General features: G+C 35.2%; 1 protein-coding gene across 6 annotated transcripts in view; it reads right to left on the bottom strand.

The window, feature by feature from the left end:
• Positions 1–17,771, bottom strand: part of TFDP2 (transcription factor Dp-2) — a 162,265-nt gene that overhangs the window by 35,733 nt on the left and 108,761 nt on the right. For 5 of the 6 annotated variants that reach the window (XM_077864887.1, XM_077864883.1, XM_077864884.1 and 2 more), the window contains 3 exons: positions 14,014–14,117; positions 8,702–8,823; positions 7,213–7,260 (listed from right to left, as the gene is read on the bottom strand). In XM_077864887.1, the coding sequence (XP_077721013.1) occupies positions 7,213–7,260; positions 8,702–8,823; positions 14,014–14,117 (274 nt within the window). The remainder of the gene's footprint in view (positions 1–7,212; positions 7,261–8,701; positions 8,824–14,013; positions 14,118–17,771) is intronic. The other variant, XM_077864885.1, reaches the window with a different exon arrangement.

Here is a 17,771-nt window from a genome sequence, read left to right as displayed (position 1 = left end):
GCGGTGCTAAACCACTGAGCCACCCAGGCTGCCCAGAGTTTAGGATATTTAAATACAAATGGCTAGCCACACATAAATTTATATAATTAGTACAAGTTGGGTGACAAAAGTAAATAAGAATTGCTAAAAATGGGAGTGCATGAGCTATTTTGAAAGAAATATGTTGTGTATGGGATTTTATATTTATGCTAAGAATTGGATAATGGTTTAAAGTAAATAAAATTCTCAACTTCATACTTATAAACTTTTTTAAGAGCCAGAGATGAAGCAGGATTGTTGTTTTTCATGTAATACTAGGACTTTTTAAAAAAAGGGAGCAATAAGATAATCATAGGGTAGTTTAGGGTGACTGCCTAACTAAATTTTCCCTGTACAGTCAGGCACACATAATTTTTTAAAAAAAGATTTTACTTATTCATTTGAGAGAGAGAGAGAACACTAGTAGAGGGGAGAGGCAGAGGGAGAAAGAGACTCCATGCTGAGCAGGGAGCCCAATGCAGGGCTCGATCCCAGGACCAGGAGATCACGATCTAAGCTGAAGGCATATACTTAATGATCTGAGCCACCTACGTGACCCAGACATGGATAATATTTAAAGGAAGAAACTATACATAGTCCTTAAATAGGAACAGTTAGACTTTTAACAGCTATTAAAAGTTGATGAAGGGCAGCCTGGGGGGACTCAGCGGTTTAGCGCTGCCTTCAGCCCGGGGCCCGATCCTGGAGACCCGGGATCGAGTCCCATGTCAGGCTCCCTGCATGGAGCCTGCTTCTCCCTCTGCTTGTGCTTCTGCCTCTCTCTCGCTCTCTGTGTTTCTCATGAATAAATTAATAATAATAATAAAAAGCTGATGAACATACTCTTGAAACGAATACAAGACCATATATAAGAATTTTATAAGATTATTCAGTACATGAAATGATAATAAACTTGAAGAAAACTGGTTAATATCCACCTTGGTTAACTATTAGCTACATATTTTCAACAGTTTACTTCATTTAACTCTGACCCACAGTATTCCTCCATCTAAAAAGAAGAACTACAAGTACGCATCTCACAAGGTTGCTGTGAGGATTAAATGATACATCAGGTGATTTTTCTCTTCATGAGTTACCAGAATTTTCATAAGCAATACAAAACTGAAGGATACTACTTAGCACTGGCTGAATCAAGAAATTAAGCTTATTCTTTGGAAGGCTGGTAGAGCACCATGCCAAAACAAACCCAACCAATACCCACATTAAGATTTAAAAGAAATTAGAATAGCTAATACCTGTGGTTCATAGATAGGAGATCGCTTCTACAACCAATTCTACAAAAGTTTCTCTGAAAGTTAAGGAACAATGCCTCTAGTAAAAGAAACATTAAAAGGTAAAAGGACTTAACAACAAAACAGCCCAATTAAAAAATGGGCAAGGGACTGGAATAGACATTTCTCCAAAGAAGATAAACAAATGGCCAATAAGCACATAAAAAGATGTTCAACATCAGTAATCATTAGGAAAATGCAAATCAAAATCACAATGAGATTAGGAAGGCTGTTATCAAAAACAAAAAGTGTTTTGAGAATGTGGAGAAAATGGAACCTTTGTAACATTGTTGGTGACAATTTAAAGGTACAATCACTGTAGAAAGTATTAGGATCTTGCCTCTATAATATATAAAGAACTCTTAAAACTCAACAACTAAAGACCAAAGGATATGGAAAGACTTCTTCAAAGAAGATATACAAAGATCCTATAAGCACATGAAAAGATGCTCAACATCATTAGCCATTTAGGGAAATGAAAATTAAAACCATAATGAAATAAGCAATTCACATCCACAGGATGGCTATAATATAAAAGACAAATAATAAGCATTGGAAAGGATGTGGAGAAATTGGAACCTGTCACTGGTGGGAATGTAAAATGGTACAGCTACTCTGGAAGACAGCCTATCAGTTATTCAAAAGGCTAAAGAATTATCGTTATGACCTTGCAATTCTATTCATATATATATACATACACACACACACACACACACACACAAGAGAAATGAAAACTTGTTCACCAATGTTCATAGTAGCATCAACTCAAATATCCAATGAACAAATACACAAAATGTGGTACATCCATACCATGGAGTAAAAATGAGTAATGTACTAATAATTAATATATGCCACAACATGGGTGAACCTTGAAAATATGCTAAATGAAAGAAGCCAATCACAAATATTATCAAGGCAGAGTTCTGTTTCCTTGAGATCAGTTCTCTAAGTTTCAGCCCTGGGGAACAAATGTCTTCGGTATAATATCTGTGTGTGTGTGGAAATGAAATGGGAGGTATAAGGGGATTTGAAGGGTTGGGAAGCTTCAACTGGCCCAGGTGCTCCTTGGATAGTCTTCATTTCATTGCCCTCATTACTTCCCTAATTCATTCTTGCTTTCTAAACTTGTCACTCCAAGCCTAGAGCTTCTCTGTATCAGTCAGCACAGGGAAGAATGCTTCCATTTCTAATTTTGACTTCTATGCGCATATTTTGGGATGTGGATTTCTCTACTATCACTTGTTCTTCATTATAATAACATTGGCTTTCATCTTTTAATTGGAAAATCTTATCTCTACCACCTTTTACAGCACTTTTAGAAATGTATTTCCTTTTATTATTTTTGTGAAAATTTCAATAGGATTTTAGAGGTTGGGGTGTAAACATGGTGTTCAGTCTATCATCTTAAATTGAAAGCTCACTGTCTAAATCTTAAATAGAGTCTACACATTTTCTTAGAATCAAACTTTTTGAAACATCAAAGACCCTCTTTCCAAATAACACTAAAATATGGCCATAGGGTGTATAAGTGCTATGATCTCTATTAGTCCATAAATAAATTAAAAAATCAGTAGGAAGCACTCTTCACCAAATAGAGCCAAATTAAGAAATAAATAAATAAAACTAATTGGTATAGTTTGAAATGCATGTTAACTTTTATTAATAATTTCATTTGAAGTATTCAAAAGAATTGTACTCAAAGAATACTATCTTTCCAGGCAGTTAACTAGAACCCATAACCACTGTCTTTTTATATTTTCTCAATAATAACTTCTTTTTATTTACAAAAGTAATCTGTAGTATAAAACAGTATACCCCAGGGTAGAAGTTATTTAAAAATCTATCCTACTTAAATAATGAATTGTTATTCATATATAATAAAAACTTCATTTCCCATTTAAATGAGCCAACTAGAAGAGTTAAATCACAAAACAATTAAATTTGGTAATTCGATAAAATAATTTAGGAAAAAATCCTAAACTTTCCAGGCAGTATGTATCCATGATGTGTGTGGAAGGGAAGAAGGGGTCTGAAATGGGAAATAAATGTTTATTCGTTATGGAGCTTCACTCTCTCCCTCTTTGGGTTGTATCATTCAGGTTTGTGACCATTTACATGCTGATGATCCTACTTATATACTAATGATATCACTTAGGTAACTAATAAACTTATTGAACTTCATATATCCAAAACAAACCTACACTGAACTACAGTAATGTAAAGGGCATAAATATTCACCAGCTTTTCATGCAAAAAGAAAAACAAGAGCTATCCTTCATTTCTCCTCTTCCTTCCTTGAATCTATCAATAAATCTTCTTGGTTCTACCACCATCATTTACCCATTTTTTTCCATCTTGATGACCAGGCCACTGCCCCCTGTAATAGCCTTCTGATTTTCCTGCTTCTGTTCTGTTCTTGTCTCCTCAGTATCCACTTATCCCTCAGCAGCCAACGTGACTTATATCATACCATTTCCCTGCTTAAAATCCTCCTTAGAAAAGAAACCAAATTTCCTAATAGGACCTACAAGGCCTTTCAACATGACCTGATTCCTGCCTACCTTTCCACCCTCATGTCATATCACTCTTTGCCTTTCTCACTATCTCCAGGCTACTGTGCTTCTCCTTCTCCAAATACATAAACCTGTTTCCTCATTCAGGAGCTTTACATTTGCCATTCCCTCTGCCCAGGATCCCTGGCAACCCCACCTCACCTAAGCTATTTACATGCCTGACTTCTTTGCTTTCAAATATCATTTCCTTAGAGATGTCTTCTCCAAAGCAGCCACCATCATCTTTATTTTTTTGTATATCATCTATCATAATGTAAAAATAATCTTATTTATTACCCCTCCAATATAAGCTAAGGGCAGACTTTTCTATCTCATTTATTATCCCCTCCAATACTTAGAACAGTTAATAGATGTTTAAAATGTTTGCTGAAAATAATAAAAAATAAAATGCTGAATAAATGAACAATTTCTTAAACATCACTGAAGCAGTACAGATATTAACTATACTGATTTTGATTATTAGATTATAGTTTAAATTATATTAGTTTATTATAAATAAGTGGAGTTTTAAGTTTCCACCAACAAAAAGACATTAAGATTACATGAGCATAAAAGAATATAACTCCACTGTGCTACGTCTTATTCATTTAAGATAGGAATGGAGAAAAACACCCAGAAGCTGCCATCACTGCCCGTGGGGCACCCAGGACCTTCTTCCCTCAGCAGAGGTCCAAAAAGGCAAATAAGATCATTTGGAAGAGATACATGTAGAAGACACCATCAGATTCTGTCCGTAGGTGGAAAGAGAAAGTGAGCAAACATCTTTCAGGATTAAAACTCCAGACAAGACCAGAAAGGGGGTTTTCACAGCGTCTTCCATAAGCTCTTTGAAAATAAGTCCAGTGGATCAGAACGTGGAAAAAAAATTAATGAGAATCCTTCAATGGATCCTGCATCCACAAAAAAAAATTTCTTCAGAAACTGACTTGCTCTAACAAATGACCTTAACAAAGGAATAGCTGTGTAAAACATACTTAAAGTTGTACTGCCAAGTGGTAAGATGAGGATAAAAAGCCTCATATATTGATGTATAAATGTTAATATATTGATGTATAAATCCCTGAAGAAAACAAATACAAATACTTACATATGATACTAAATCAACAGGAGACACTGCAGAGATAAAGATCAGCCTATGATTGAGAGCTAGCTTACTGAACCTCAACACTGGGAGAAGGGAAACAAGGACGTTTCACCGAGTTATAGAAAAACAAAATGCATTTGGAGGAAAGTAAACATTTGTAAGAAAAACAACACAAAAAAGAAAATCACATGTAATAATCTCTGTGACCTGATTGGGGAGCTGAGGGGCGGGATTCATTTCAGTAAAGTTATATTAAAAAATAAAAAGAATAAAAATCACTAAAAAAAAAAAAAAGTCACTGTATCATATGCAGAAAGGGAAAAAGCTGAATCAGTGTTTATGCCAACAAATTTAATCTGGCACTTTATTTTATTTATTTATTCATGAGAGACGCAGAGAGAGAGAGGCACAGACACAGGCAGAGGAAGAAGCAGGCTCCCTGTGGGGAGCCTGATATGAGACTCGATCCTGGGACTCCTGGATCACGCTCTGAGCCAAAGGCAGATGCTCAACCAATGAGCCATCCTGGCGTCCCCATAAGAGAGACTTCTAAATCACATATAGAAGTGCCAGAATAGGGACACCTGGGTGGCTCAGTGGTTGAGCATCTGCCTTCCGCTCAGGTTGTGATCCCAGGGTCCTGGGATCCAGTCCCACATCAGACTCCCCACAGGGAGCTTGCTTCTCCCTCTGCCTATGTTTATGCCTCTCTCTCTGTGTCTCTCATGAATAAATAAATAAAATCTTAAATAAAAAAAGTCTCCCTTATGAAGGAGTGTAAAGAGAATCTTGTTTATACTGTTTGCAATACATACGTGCCACCAATCATAACTAATGAATAGTGCCACGTTAAGGCCTTAAACATTGCTAAATACATCTGTAAGAACTTGTATTGCTGCCCTTTCTGAGGATAAATACAGAAAAAGACCAGTAGGACTTGGAAAGAGGAATTTCCATTAGAGAGAAAAGAACATTTTGCTATATATCCCAATATGATACAGCAGTTCCTTAGACATGATTTTATCTGTTCAAAACTGTTAAGAACCAAGAAGCAAGCAACAAATGCCACAAAGGAACTGAAGGACAGCTGGGGCATATGCAAGAAAACACAAATTTTTATATACAAAGCCTCAAGATCCTCACTCAGAGCCTTTTTATTTTTATTTTAGGGTGAATTCTAACAGATTTGGCCATCTAGCTTCTCAGTGCACAGCAAATCAGAGGTAGCAAACTAGAAAATAGGAAAGACAGAAAACTATTATATTGAGAGCAGATGACCTAACAAAAAGAGATTAAAACACCACTGGAAAAAGAGTCACAAAATCTTAGAATCAAAAATAAATTTTAAAAAGCATAGCTGGCAAAGTTTTATTTAAAAGAATAACAATCTTAGGGCGCCTGGGTGGCTCAGCTGGTTAAGCGTCTGACTCTTGGTTTCTGCTCAGGTGATGATCTCGGGGTCGAGAGGTAGAGCCCTGCACTGGGCTTTATGCTCAGTAGAGAATCTGCTTCTTTCCCTCTCCCTTTGCTCTTCCCCGCAATGTGTGCATGCTCTCTCTTTCTCAAATAAACCTTTAAAAAAAATAGTAACGACATTACAAAATTCTTGCCTTGAAGACAATGTCTTATTTTAACATAGCGCAACATTAACATGGTACCCCACAGAGTGGCTTGCATGGCACACTGAACTTGGAAGTTCAAATCATGACCCTACAATGATTGTTTTTAACCCTGGAGTTAATGACTCGGTGGACATTCCTAGGACATTCAACACCCCACAGGTGATTCTGATGCACACTGAGCAGCACTGTCCTACAGTCTAAGAAAACGTTACACAGAACTTGACAAATTAGTTAAGAAAGAAGTGAGAACTTATTATCATCCTTAAATGTGTTCAATAAAACTTGTTTTTAAAAAGTTTGGGCAGGTTGAGGTAATGTGGAGTAGTATGCACTCTGGTCAAACACTTCATCTCCCAAAAGGAGGGAGAGGACTAAATGACACATTACCAACAGCCAATCTACTCATAGGGTAATTTCTTTTGAAACCATGTAAATATAATGAATATATGCAATGGTAAGTAAAGTAGAACACTCAGTAAAAGGCATGAAATAAAGGCAGAAACTCAATGAAGTTAAAGTTATGTGAAGAAAAACAGCTCTAATTAAACTAGAATAGTCTGGACACCAAACTCCTCTCTACACAGTAGCATCTCCCAAACAAAATACTTAACACTTATACTCACCTTTCTGAAAAATCAGAATCTATAAATTCTCTAGCTCGTTTTCTATCACTAAAAAGAAAAAAAAAGATAGCATAAAAAGAACAGGTATTTAAACACAACCTCATTTCATGAATAATTTATTGTAACCTGTCTAATTCCACAGTGAATATATCCAAACAAACAAAAAAAATCTAACAAATAGAAAAGGTATGTCCATAAAATAAAAACGTGACTTTTATCATAGGACCAAGAAATCACAACACAATAAATGTTACCAGAGGATCAAAAAGATCACAGTATAATAACATAGTCTGAATTGAGCTCAATGAATATGAGAGGAAAATATTGCAGACTTAGAAAGGAGAAGGCATAGAAAAGCATTAGTCACTACAGAATGACTGAGCAAATATTCTACCCCCAATATAAAGCACAGCTGGGGCTGAAAATATCCAAACCCTGGTCATCTCCAAAGCGGGCCAACAGGACTGGCATGGATTTGGCTTCATGTTATAATTTCTCAGGGTCCTGCAGAAATCTAAGGTACCTTTCAGATCCTACATGGGGTAAGGACTGAATAAAGGCCATGGAATTATATAGATGATTGTGTCATTTCATCTTATTTGATAGTGAAAAAGTATGTACACCTATGAAACTCTTCTGTCTCGTGTGTGTATATATACGTGAACATATATATTGCTTAAAACACTTTGCCAGGATTTTTTCATTAATTCATTTAACATCCTGGAAACAAGAAAGCTCTGAAGCAACCAAGATTTACTGTCTGCTTGCTAGAACTCACAATGTTAAGTCAAAGACAGAACTACCAATATAGTACACCACCATGGAAATAATTTCTAAAGTGACAAAATGAAGTTTTGAATCCTTTATCTTAATTATTTCTTTTTCTTTTATGGAAAGATGAAATGCTAAAACGAGAAGGAGCAGAGAAAGGCTGGGTGAGAGTATTTTACAGGCGGAGATGAAACATGTAAAAGTTTGATACTAAAAGTGGTAAATGAGTAACACAAAAGATACTGATTTAATTGTCCAGTGTTTCAAAAGATCAAGAGAAAACTCAGTAAAAATTTTAATATATTTGGCCTCTTTTTCCTAGTTCCTTTTCTGGTATTTAAGGAAATAAAAATTCACAGGGGAAATTCTGAGTACAGCTAGCACTTACTATGTAACTGTTTTCTTATGTTTGTTAAAACAATATAAAGTATAGTTTTTGCATCTCCAAAGCACCTAAATGTCATAATCATAAAAAGTAGTCAGAAGATAAGGCTAAAAATTATTGTATTGTTTTTCTCTATTTAAAAATGTTGATCTAGAAATGATTTATATCTAAGATATAAAGTAAAATAAAATATATGGCTTTAAAGGCAACACATTAGTTTTTAAGGACTAGGCCAACACAAAACAAGAATGGAAGAAGACAAGATAGTGAGAGGAAAAGATCAAAGCTTTAAAAAAAAGTTTTTAAAATGGTAACTTGCAACAACACTCTTACCCTGGGACCCAGCCAGTAGCTTCTGCTATGTGTGTCTGAGTAACCATTGCTGGTGCAGGGGTATATGGACTCCCAATCAGAACACTTGCTGAACTGGTTAGTCTCTGTGGTGTGCTTATAATCTATAAAGTTAGAACACAGAAAATAATATTCTCAGTTATTAAGAAAATCACACAGGCAGAAAATAATGTTGATTGCTAACCTACATATAAAAGTGAAATCTTACTGCCTAAAATGTACTTAATATCAATCATCTAAAACATAAGTTTTCATTCACTTACTTTCTAGGATCTTAAAGCACAAGTATTTTAAATACTGACATGAGGTCACAATATAGGTGAACATCAATTTGGAAGGATTAAGCTGACAATAATGTTTTAAAAAATCAGAAAACCAAAAAGCTTTGAGATTACAAAACCTAACTGTAGTTGAACTTGATGTATTCAAACTAGGGCAACAGTAAATCAGATCTTCGTGTCCAAAATATATACAAAGGCATTATACAATTTGAATTATTATATATAGATACAATTTTATCTTCTTTTCTCAAGAGCATTTCCTTATGTCATTAAATATTCTTCAAAGACATTTTAAAGACAGTGAAACATTTCATCATGTGGATTTATTATCCCCTACTGTTAGATATATATTCAATTAGCCAACATTATAAGCAATGCTGTGATGAGCATCTTTGTACAATGATCTGGGCCTTAATTTCTACTTCCTAAGGACAGACTCTAGAAAGGTAATTAATGGAACTAAGGATACAGACTTTTTAAAATGTTTCCTTTTTAAAAAAAAAAAAAAAAAAAAGACTTTATTTATTTATTCATGAGAGACACAGAGAGAGAGAGGCAGAGGGAGAAGCAGGCTCCATGCAGGGAGCCCGATGTGAAACTCGATCCCGGACTCCAGGATCACACCCCGAGCCGAAGGCAGACGCCCAACGGCTGAGCCACCCAGGCGTCTCATAAAAAAAGTTTCTTGAAATGTACTACCAAATTGCTGTCCAGGACTTCACTGGTAAATAATCCATGTTTTTTCCAAAAATGTTTATAATAATCAGTACAAAAAACAATTTAGCATTCTACAAATATCTTTAGAAGTATTTCTGTCAAAAAAAAAATAATAAGGGCATATCCAGTGAGTGGGGGTATTAATGCAACAATATTGGCCCCAGGTGGGTAACTGCTCATGAATGAGCTGCTGGACCCACAGGGATTCTCTCTTTTTTTCTTTCCAACCCCAAAGCACAGGACCATCCTCACCTGGGCAGCCCTAGATCTCTGGATCTCCTAAAGGGAAGACATTCTATTTTTGTATACTTTTGAAAATTTACATAATGGTAAGATTTTGTTTAAGTTCCAATTAAGAAAGAAAAGCATCAGTGTGGGCTACATATAGTATTCAAATGACAGATCTTAAAAAAAAAGAAATAGTTCTATTTCTACTGCCTGATGTGGGCCAAAATACTAATTTTTGTATCCCTGATCAAATGAAACCTGTTCCTGCAGGCAGGTCTAAGTCCAGTTATTAAGTTAGTTGCTAATTTGCTCCATAAAGAACAAAGGGAAGGATTCATTTGCATTTCAAGCTTAGTTCAGCTTTGGTTATTAAAGTCTCATCAACATTTATTCATTTACTAAATATTTAAGAACTTTAGTTACCTCTGTGTATGGTATGGCATTTTGCCAATTTGGGGGTAGGGGAATGTCACTATGTACAAATGAATAGGAAATAACTTTAGTAAGTTAATTCTGTAGTTGAAAAAAAAATAAAAACAAAAGACAATAAACACTGATAGATGTCTGGAGAATTCTGATTCTCTACAATATTCCAAGGACTATTACATGAGGAGTTCGGAAGTTTATTTCATGAGAAAATATGAATACTAGACAATGGGTTTATATCTCCTATACCTCTACATACCCCAACCCACCTCCGCACTTCCATTTCAGTATAAAATCTTTAAGGGAAGATCAAATGTTTATAGGGCCTGGTGCTTTGCTAGGAGATATTCACAGAAAAGGCACAATAAATATTTAATGAACTGAGACAGAAGACGCAGCTCTTAAAATGAAAAAAAAAAAAAAAAAAAGCAGCATCTCTGTTCACTAATATGCCAGAAAGGACCATATAAAATCCAGTAAGAAAATACAATGTAAAGGACATAGTTCCCACCAATCACTACATCACACATTCATATGTCCTATATCATGCTGACCTTGAGTGTGAAGCTTAAAAAGAAAAATCTGAGTATTTGATCAGTCTCTGGTCTACTCTATTTCTAGAACGTGAGTCTCCACAAAGCAATTCTAAGCATCTCGACTTACCCTTTGAGATAGACTGCATTATTTGTGCAGTACTATTACTAAGTTCTTTTTCTGTATCTGTTATTACTAGCCTCCAGGCTCAGTTTACCTGATTTAAAGGGCTTTGTAGGAAAAAAAAAAAAAGATGAGAGGAGGAAGGGAAAGAGGACATAGAAAAAACCTGTTATCATTATTGAGAAAGGCTTTGGAAATGAATTGCTATGTTCTGGTTTAGTTTTTCTTCCTCAATGTCAGACTGTCAACTGATATTCTTTGCTGATCTGAGAGTGATTAGCAATCCTCTGTTGTTCTCTCTTAGCCTAGTGCCTGGTGTGCCCTCAATAAACATTTGCTGAATGAACAAACTGGAGGGATGATACACTCAAACTAAAAAGATAAGTTAGAAGTTCATGTGACATGCAATGAGTTCCTGAATTAGGACGATGACAAAGAACTTTAAGAAACAAAAATCAAAGAAAAGCCAACAGAACTTGATCAACCACTGAATACAGGAAAATTATATAGGTGATGAGTCAGATATGTTTTGTAAAACTGAACCTTAATTTTGAAATCCCAAGTTGAAATTACAGGTAATTAGAGGTAATTATTTCCTATATTCAGTTGATCTGATAAGGAAATGAACATTTCTTTTAAATTTCAGCACCTCCCCAGCCCCCACCCCCACCACCAAGAAATCCTTAATTTAAATGTAATCATGCAGTTTTGGACTGAATTACAGTTGGGCTATGAAAATCATATAGCAATTGGAATATCATTCTGAAGATTTTCTACCTTCAATCAATATATGTTACATACTACTGCCATCTACAGTAAGAACAGTCAAGGGATTGTTACAGCCTTTTATGGTGGCTACACTGCTGGTGAACAGCATAAAGTACAGCGTTGTCTAATCACTATGTTATATACCTGAACCTAATGTAACACTGCATCAATGATACTTCAACCAAAAAAAAGAAAAAAAAAGAAAAAAAAAGAAAAGGAGGGGGGTAGAAAAGCCAAGAGAGCATCTCTATTTTGAAGGGAAAAAGAATCTATAGAATTAAAAGTATTACATTGAAGGATTTTATTATTTCACAAAATTTTAGTTTTCACTATAAAAAACATGTACTTTTTAACCATGTTAAAATAAAGATGGTTGAGATTATATGACAAGATACCTTTAAGAAAAGGGCAAGTATTCCAAACTAAAACAGATTTTGCTAAACTACTTTCTATAAACACAGAAAACAACTTTCTTCTTGGGACTTTAAAAAATTTCTATTTACCATTAAGACTTGGCTTGCAAAGAGATATGTGAAATTTAACTGGCAAGTAGAGAAAGACAACTGTAAGAAGCAGGTTTTAAAAAAGAAAAAAAGGTTTCATTCAAGTTTTCTAACTTAAAAAAAAATGCTTTTACATCACAGATGAGAGACTGAAGGTGAGGAGACAATATTCAAGAGAGATAAACAAGAGAAAAGAGAAATGGCTCTAACTGGGATTCTACAATTAGGAAGTCAAAAAGAAAGCTCTCATTTCTAAGAACTGGGAACTGTAAAAAGCACCTGGGTATTAAAGACACACATTAAGCCCTGGTTTAAAGAAGCACCCCAAATCTCCTTTCCTTCTTCTGACCTTTGTTTTGCTGATCCTGAGGTTGGTTAAGTAATGAGGTAAATAGTATACAAGAGTACTTATTGTCAGAACTAAGGTATGACAGTACTTATGTGTATACTAGTTCAACTTGACAATGGAAAGAAAAACTGTTTCCAAAAGAGGAATTCAAATTTGAGCCACCGCAGCATCACTCCAATATTGACAGCAAACAGTCTCTCAAAATAGAGGAGTACTGTGAGGGAGACACTCTAAGAGTTCGGGTATGTTTATTTAATTTTGGCATTTATAGAATCACATTTCCAAATAAAGACTTTAATTTAAAGTCGGTGCCTTATCTCATTTACACCCAGTGGAGTGGCTGGTGAGAAGGAAAAGCTTAGTAAACATTTGAAATACACCCTGAACTACCTTGAAATGGGGATACTTACCTGAGCTTAAGTCTCCATGAGGTCTGGAGCTAGATTACATTCTTCACATAGTTACAGTAAATTGAGTAAGATCTTTAGCTTGAATTCTGTAGATAATTAACAGTCCTCAAGTGATCAAGAAAAATGTCATGGCTTGAATGTCTTAAAATCTTAAAGATTTGCTGAAGCCACTAGGTATGTTAAAATGCATCTTTTGTCTAAATAATTTTGCATTTAACAGAGTCCAGAGTACTGAGTACTATGGGCAAAATTTATCCTTCCTGCTCTATAGATGAGAACATGCAAACACTGGCAGTGAAGAATTATAGTTCAGGTGTTTACATACTTTTGCTAAAGGTGGCTGAGACCATTAAATTAAGTATAGTTTTTAGAGTTATTGCATGTGACTTTGTTTATAAGTAAGGCTTTCTAAAAGTACTTCAAGCTCTAGCATAATTAATGGAAATACCTTCAGAGAAACAGTTAAATATTTTCTGTTTTTCATTCATTATTTCTACTGCTAAAGATTGATAGCTCTGGATATAGATTAACTGTTGGGTCATAATCAATTTATATGAGAGTATATAGTTTATAAGAAAGAGGAGAACAAAAAAAAAAAAAAAAAGAAAAAGAAAGAGGAGAACATAAAACAACAGATTTCAAATCAACTTGACCAAACTAAAAACAAGAGAAGCCTATCATAAGGAGCAAGCAAAAACCTTGATATTACACATCCAGAATCCAGATTCATGAAAATTAAGCACTCAAGAGCACAATGCATTTCTTTTTTCTTCAAAGAAAAAAAGCTTTTCTTAAGACTTAATCAGTTACATCAGATGAAAACGAAACTTCTTTAAAAAGTGACTGAGTTAAAAAGTGAACCAGAATTTTTGTCCAGCATCTTTAGTACCATCATCCTTTAAGTTAGTGTTGTCTAAGCAAAACCTCAAATTCTAAGATTTGATGGTTTTCTTACCATTTGGGGTCCAACATTCACATTTATTGGTCCTAAGGTTTTTGGTAAAATCTTTGTTGGTGAGTTGGTGCTGGAAACTGGAAACGCAACAAATGAAATGTTACCTGAAATGATATCAAAATATTAGGTTAATGTTCTGCAATACAAGGTCACCTTCCATCTATACATTCACGGTACTAACCCCAATTTTGCTTAAAGTGACTTACAACAAGAAGCATTACTAAAAAGCCATTCTAATGATTGCTTTCTTGTAGTGAATATAATTAATTCTGCTGAAGAGGAAAACTGTAAATAGTTCAGTTTTAGTGGGTTTTGAGAGGAAAAAATATTTAGAGAATACATAATGCAAATCATAGTTACTATTAGCATTGAGAAATCTAGTTAGGTCTTTATTAGACATCATAGACCAAAAACAAGTATGAAGCAAAATATGAAGTAAAATATCTATTAGGATTTATTCATAGAATAATAGAAAATGTTTTTACTAAAAGTTAACATGTTTTCAAGTGAGTTGGTAGTTTTTGAGGTTTTATCACACTAGAGAAAAAAAAATTATGCTACCTAGTGATACTGAAAACTGTGGGATGTGTTCAGTGTTTTCAAGTGATATTGACATTTTAAATTTGAAATTAAGGTAGCCAAGTGCTACTCCAGAAATGAGAAGCTAACTGATAACTTTCCGAACTCTATCAACTACTTAACTCCTCTGGACAAACTCAGTTTATCAATGTTTTTCTTAAGAATCTAATATAACAAAAGAGATCACCCAGAAAGTATGTAAGAAGTTCATACTGAAACTCTGGGGGAAAAAAACAAAATTTAAGAGGACAAGATACCTTCTTCTCAGATGGCCCCCTTGGCTCTCCCAGCACTTGTCCATGTTCCTTAGCCCCCTTCTCTCACCTTTTGATTCTCAGGAGATACTCCTATTTCCTTCAGTAAGGAAATCAAGCCATCAGGCTATATTATAGCTTCTCTTCTTTGACCTGTGAACCTATCTGCACCCTCACATATTTTTACTTCTTTCTCTTTGAGTGGAAATTCTCATATAAATTATTTCTTTCATGTCTCTGAATGTCCTGTCTTCTTGGGGGTCTCACTTACCAATTATCTTCTCTGTCTTCTAAGTTTCCAACTGTACCATCAGCTCCTCCCCTTCAGTTTCTCTCTCTGCCCATCTACCCTATATCATTTTCCCTCTATACCCACATCTTAAAATCAAATTCTTTCTTTCTTATGCCCACTCAACAAAGTCGTATAGCCAAACTCCTTCATGTTCTCAGTCTTAGTATACGACTGAGTCTTGGTATATGATCATTATCACCCCAGTGACCTGGTCCAGAAATAACCCCTCATTCAACTTACCAGTATATCCTATTTGTTATCTCCTTACTCTGGCTCCTTTATGCTGCTGGCACTTGTTTAATTTGAAACTTGATCAAATCTGATTTGAACACAGTTATTCTCTAACTCAGTGATTCACCATCGTGGCTGTGCAATGGAATCATACGGAACTCAACAAAAAATACCAACGCCTCAGTCCCACTCCCAGAGCTGCTGATAAGACTGGTCCGGAGTGAACCTAGGCAGACTGTTGAAAGTTCTCCAGATAGTTCCAATGTGCAGCCAAGCTACTTCATATAGCTCTGCTTGCCCCTCCACACATCTGTAACAAACCAGTCCTTCAACTGGAGAAACTGTTCTGGACACTCCCCTACTTTAGGCCTTCAAAGATTCCACAACACTGTCAATGCCTCTCAGATTCCTCAACATGGTACAACATCTCCTATCTGGAGATCTCACCCCTGCCTCTCTTCCCAGTGTCATCTTCAGTTACTCCCTTCATTCCTATCAGGTTAAATACTTTGCAGTTCCAGAAAGGCCACAGCTCACCCACTCTAGCTTTGGCGTATACCTTTCATTCTGTTGGAAGTCTCCCTGCTGGGACAACTTCTACCTCATAGCACTTCAAAATGGAATTCCAAACTACTTTCTAAGTAGTGTGCCAAAGTCTGTTCCAGAGGCTTCCATATACACACTATCTCATTAATGCTGAGGACAACAGTGTAAAATGTATTATTACTGACTCCATCTTACACATGAAAAAACTGAGATAGAGTGAGGTTAAATAATTTGTACAAGGTTCCAGAGCTAGTGAGGGCCATAGCTCCACGTTCTAAGCCTCTGCTCTGTGTGTCACCTTCTCCTTTATAAGCTGTCCCCTAGCCTCTGTGGTCTAGTTCTGAATACACTTCTTTTGACTGTTCATAAAACCTATGATCACTTGCTTGTTCTAGCTATCATTTACATAGTTCTAAGTGGGTTATGTCTCTCAGCTTTGTATCCTAGCATCTGGTTTAGCTCTGGCATAAAACAGGTGCATGAAATTATAACAACTGTTTGATTAGCGTAGATTTGAACTATTACCTTTTCTAATCTCGATGCCATACTTCCTGTAAGGTAGCCTAAATTCTATTTTTTGTTATTTTTTAACTGGTGCCATGACTTACACTGAGTTTAAATAAATTTAAATGCTAGGTTTTTTATTATTTTGAACAACTAATATATCAAAGTTTCCTTCCTCTGTAACCATTAAACTGATTTGTTTTTATATAATACGCATATCTTACCAATCACTAGATTAAGGTTATTATCAAATTTCCCAAATATGGTTATTCACCTATTTAAGAATCCATCCTAACTGGAGAATAATCTCTGATTCCAAGGGGAGGAACAGCTATATAATTGATAGACATGTGCCATAAACTCAGTCCCAGGCAGGACAAGCATGTGAGGAAGCACATAGCCCTGCAAAAGTCTGGCTCTCAGATTTTTTTAAAATTGAAGTACAGTTGACATAAAATATTAGTTTCAGGTGTACAACTTAATGATTTGACAATTACATATATTACAAAATGCTCACCATGGGTAAGTGCAGTTACCATCTGTCACCATACATTATAGTATTATTGACTATATTCTCCATGCTGTACGTTACGGCCCCATGATTTACTTATTTTATAACTGGAAGTCTGTACCTCTTAATCCCCTTCACCTATTTCATCTATATCCCCCAAGCCCCTCTGGCAACCACTGGTTTGTTCTCTGTATTATGAGAGTCTGTTTCTGCTTTTGTTTGTTCATTTATATTTTAAGATTTCACATGTGAATTAAACCAAGTGGTATTTGTCTTCTCAAGATGGTTTTTAAAAATGACCTTAGTGCTGCTGAACGTTTAAGATGAGATCATCTCTGATACACTGTTAGAAGTAAAAGTCAAAAACTTGCAAAGAGCATGGAACAAGAAACACAAAAAAAGACCATTAAGATTAGGGAACAGGTTGACTCCAATTTTAAATCTAACACTGAAGGAAAAATAAGAATATAAAACTTTGGTCAAAACAAAATGAAAACCATCATTAAAGCCAGATCTGTCATGCCAGTTAATACCAAAAGAACTTAGAGGGAACTTAATAAATTTGACAAATTGGTTCTAAAGTGCATCTGGAAGAGTAAAGGCAGAAAACAGCCAAGAAAATTAAAAAAAAAAAAAAGAATAATGGGCAAGAGGGGAACTTTAGCCTACCAGATTTCAAAACTATTAGACAGCTGAAGTGACTGAAATAATGTGATATTGTGAAGCTGATAAACAATAAATCAGAAATTAAAGTCCTGAATTACTTCATGTATATATGAAAATTTTATATATGGTGAAGGTAGCATTTCAAATCAATGGGGAAAGGGCAGATTATTTAAAA

This window comes from Canis aureus, chromosome 22, assembly GCF_053574225.1.
Source record: "Canis aureus isolate CA01 chromosome 22, VMU_Caureus_v.1.0, whole genome shotgun sequence".
NCBI classification, from domain to species: Eukaryota; Metazoa; Chordata; class Mammalia; order Carnivora; family Canidae; genus Canis; species Canis aureus.
This window is presented reverse-complemented; position numbering and strand designations above follow the sequence as displayed.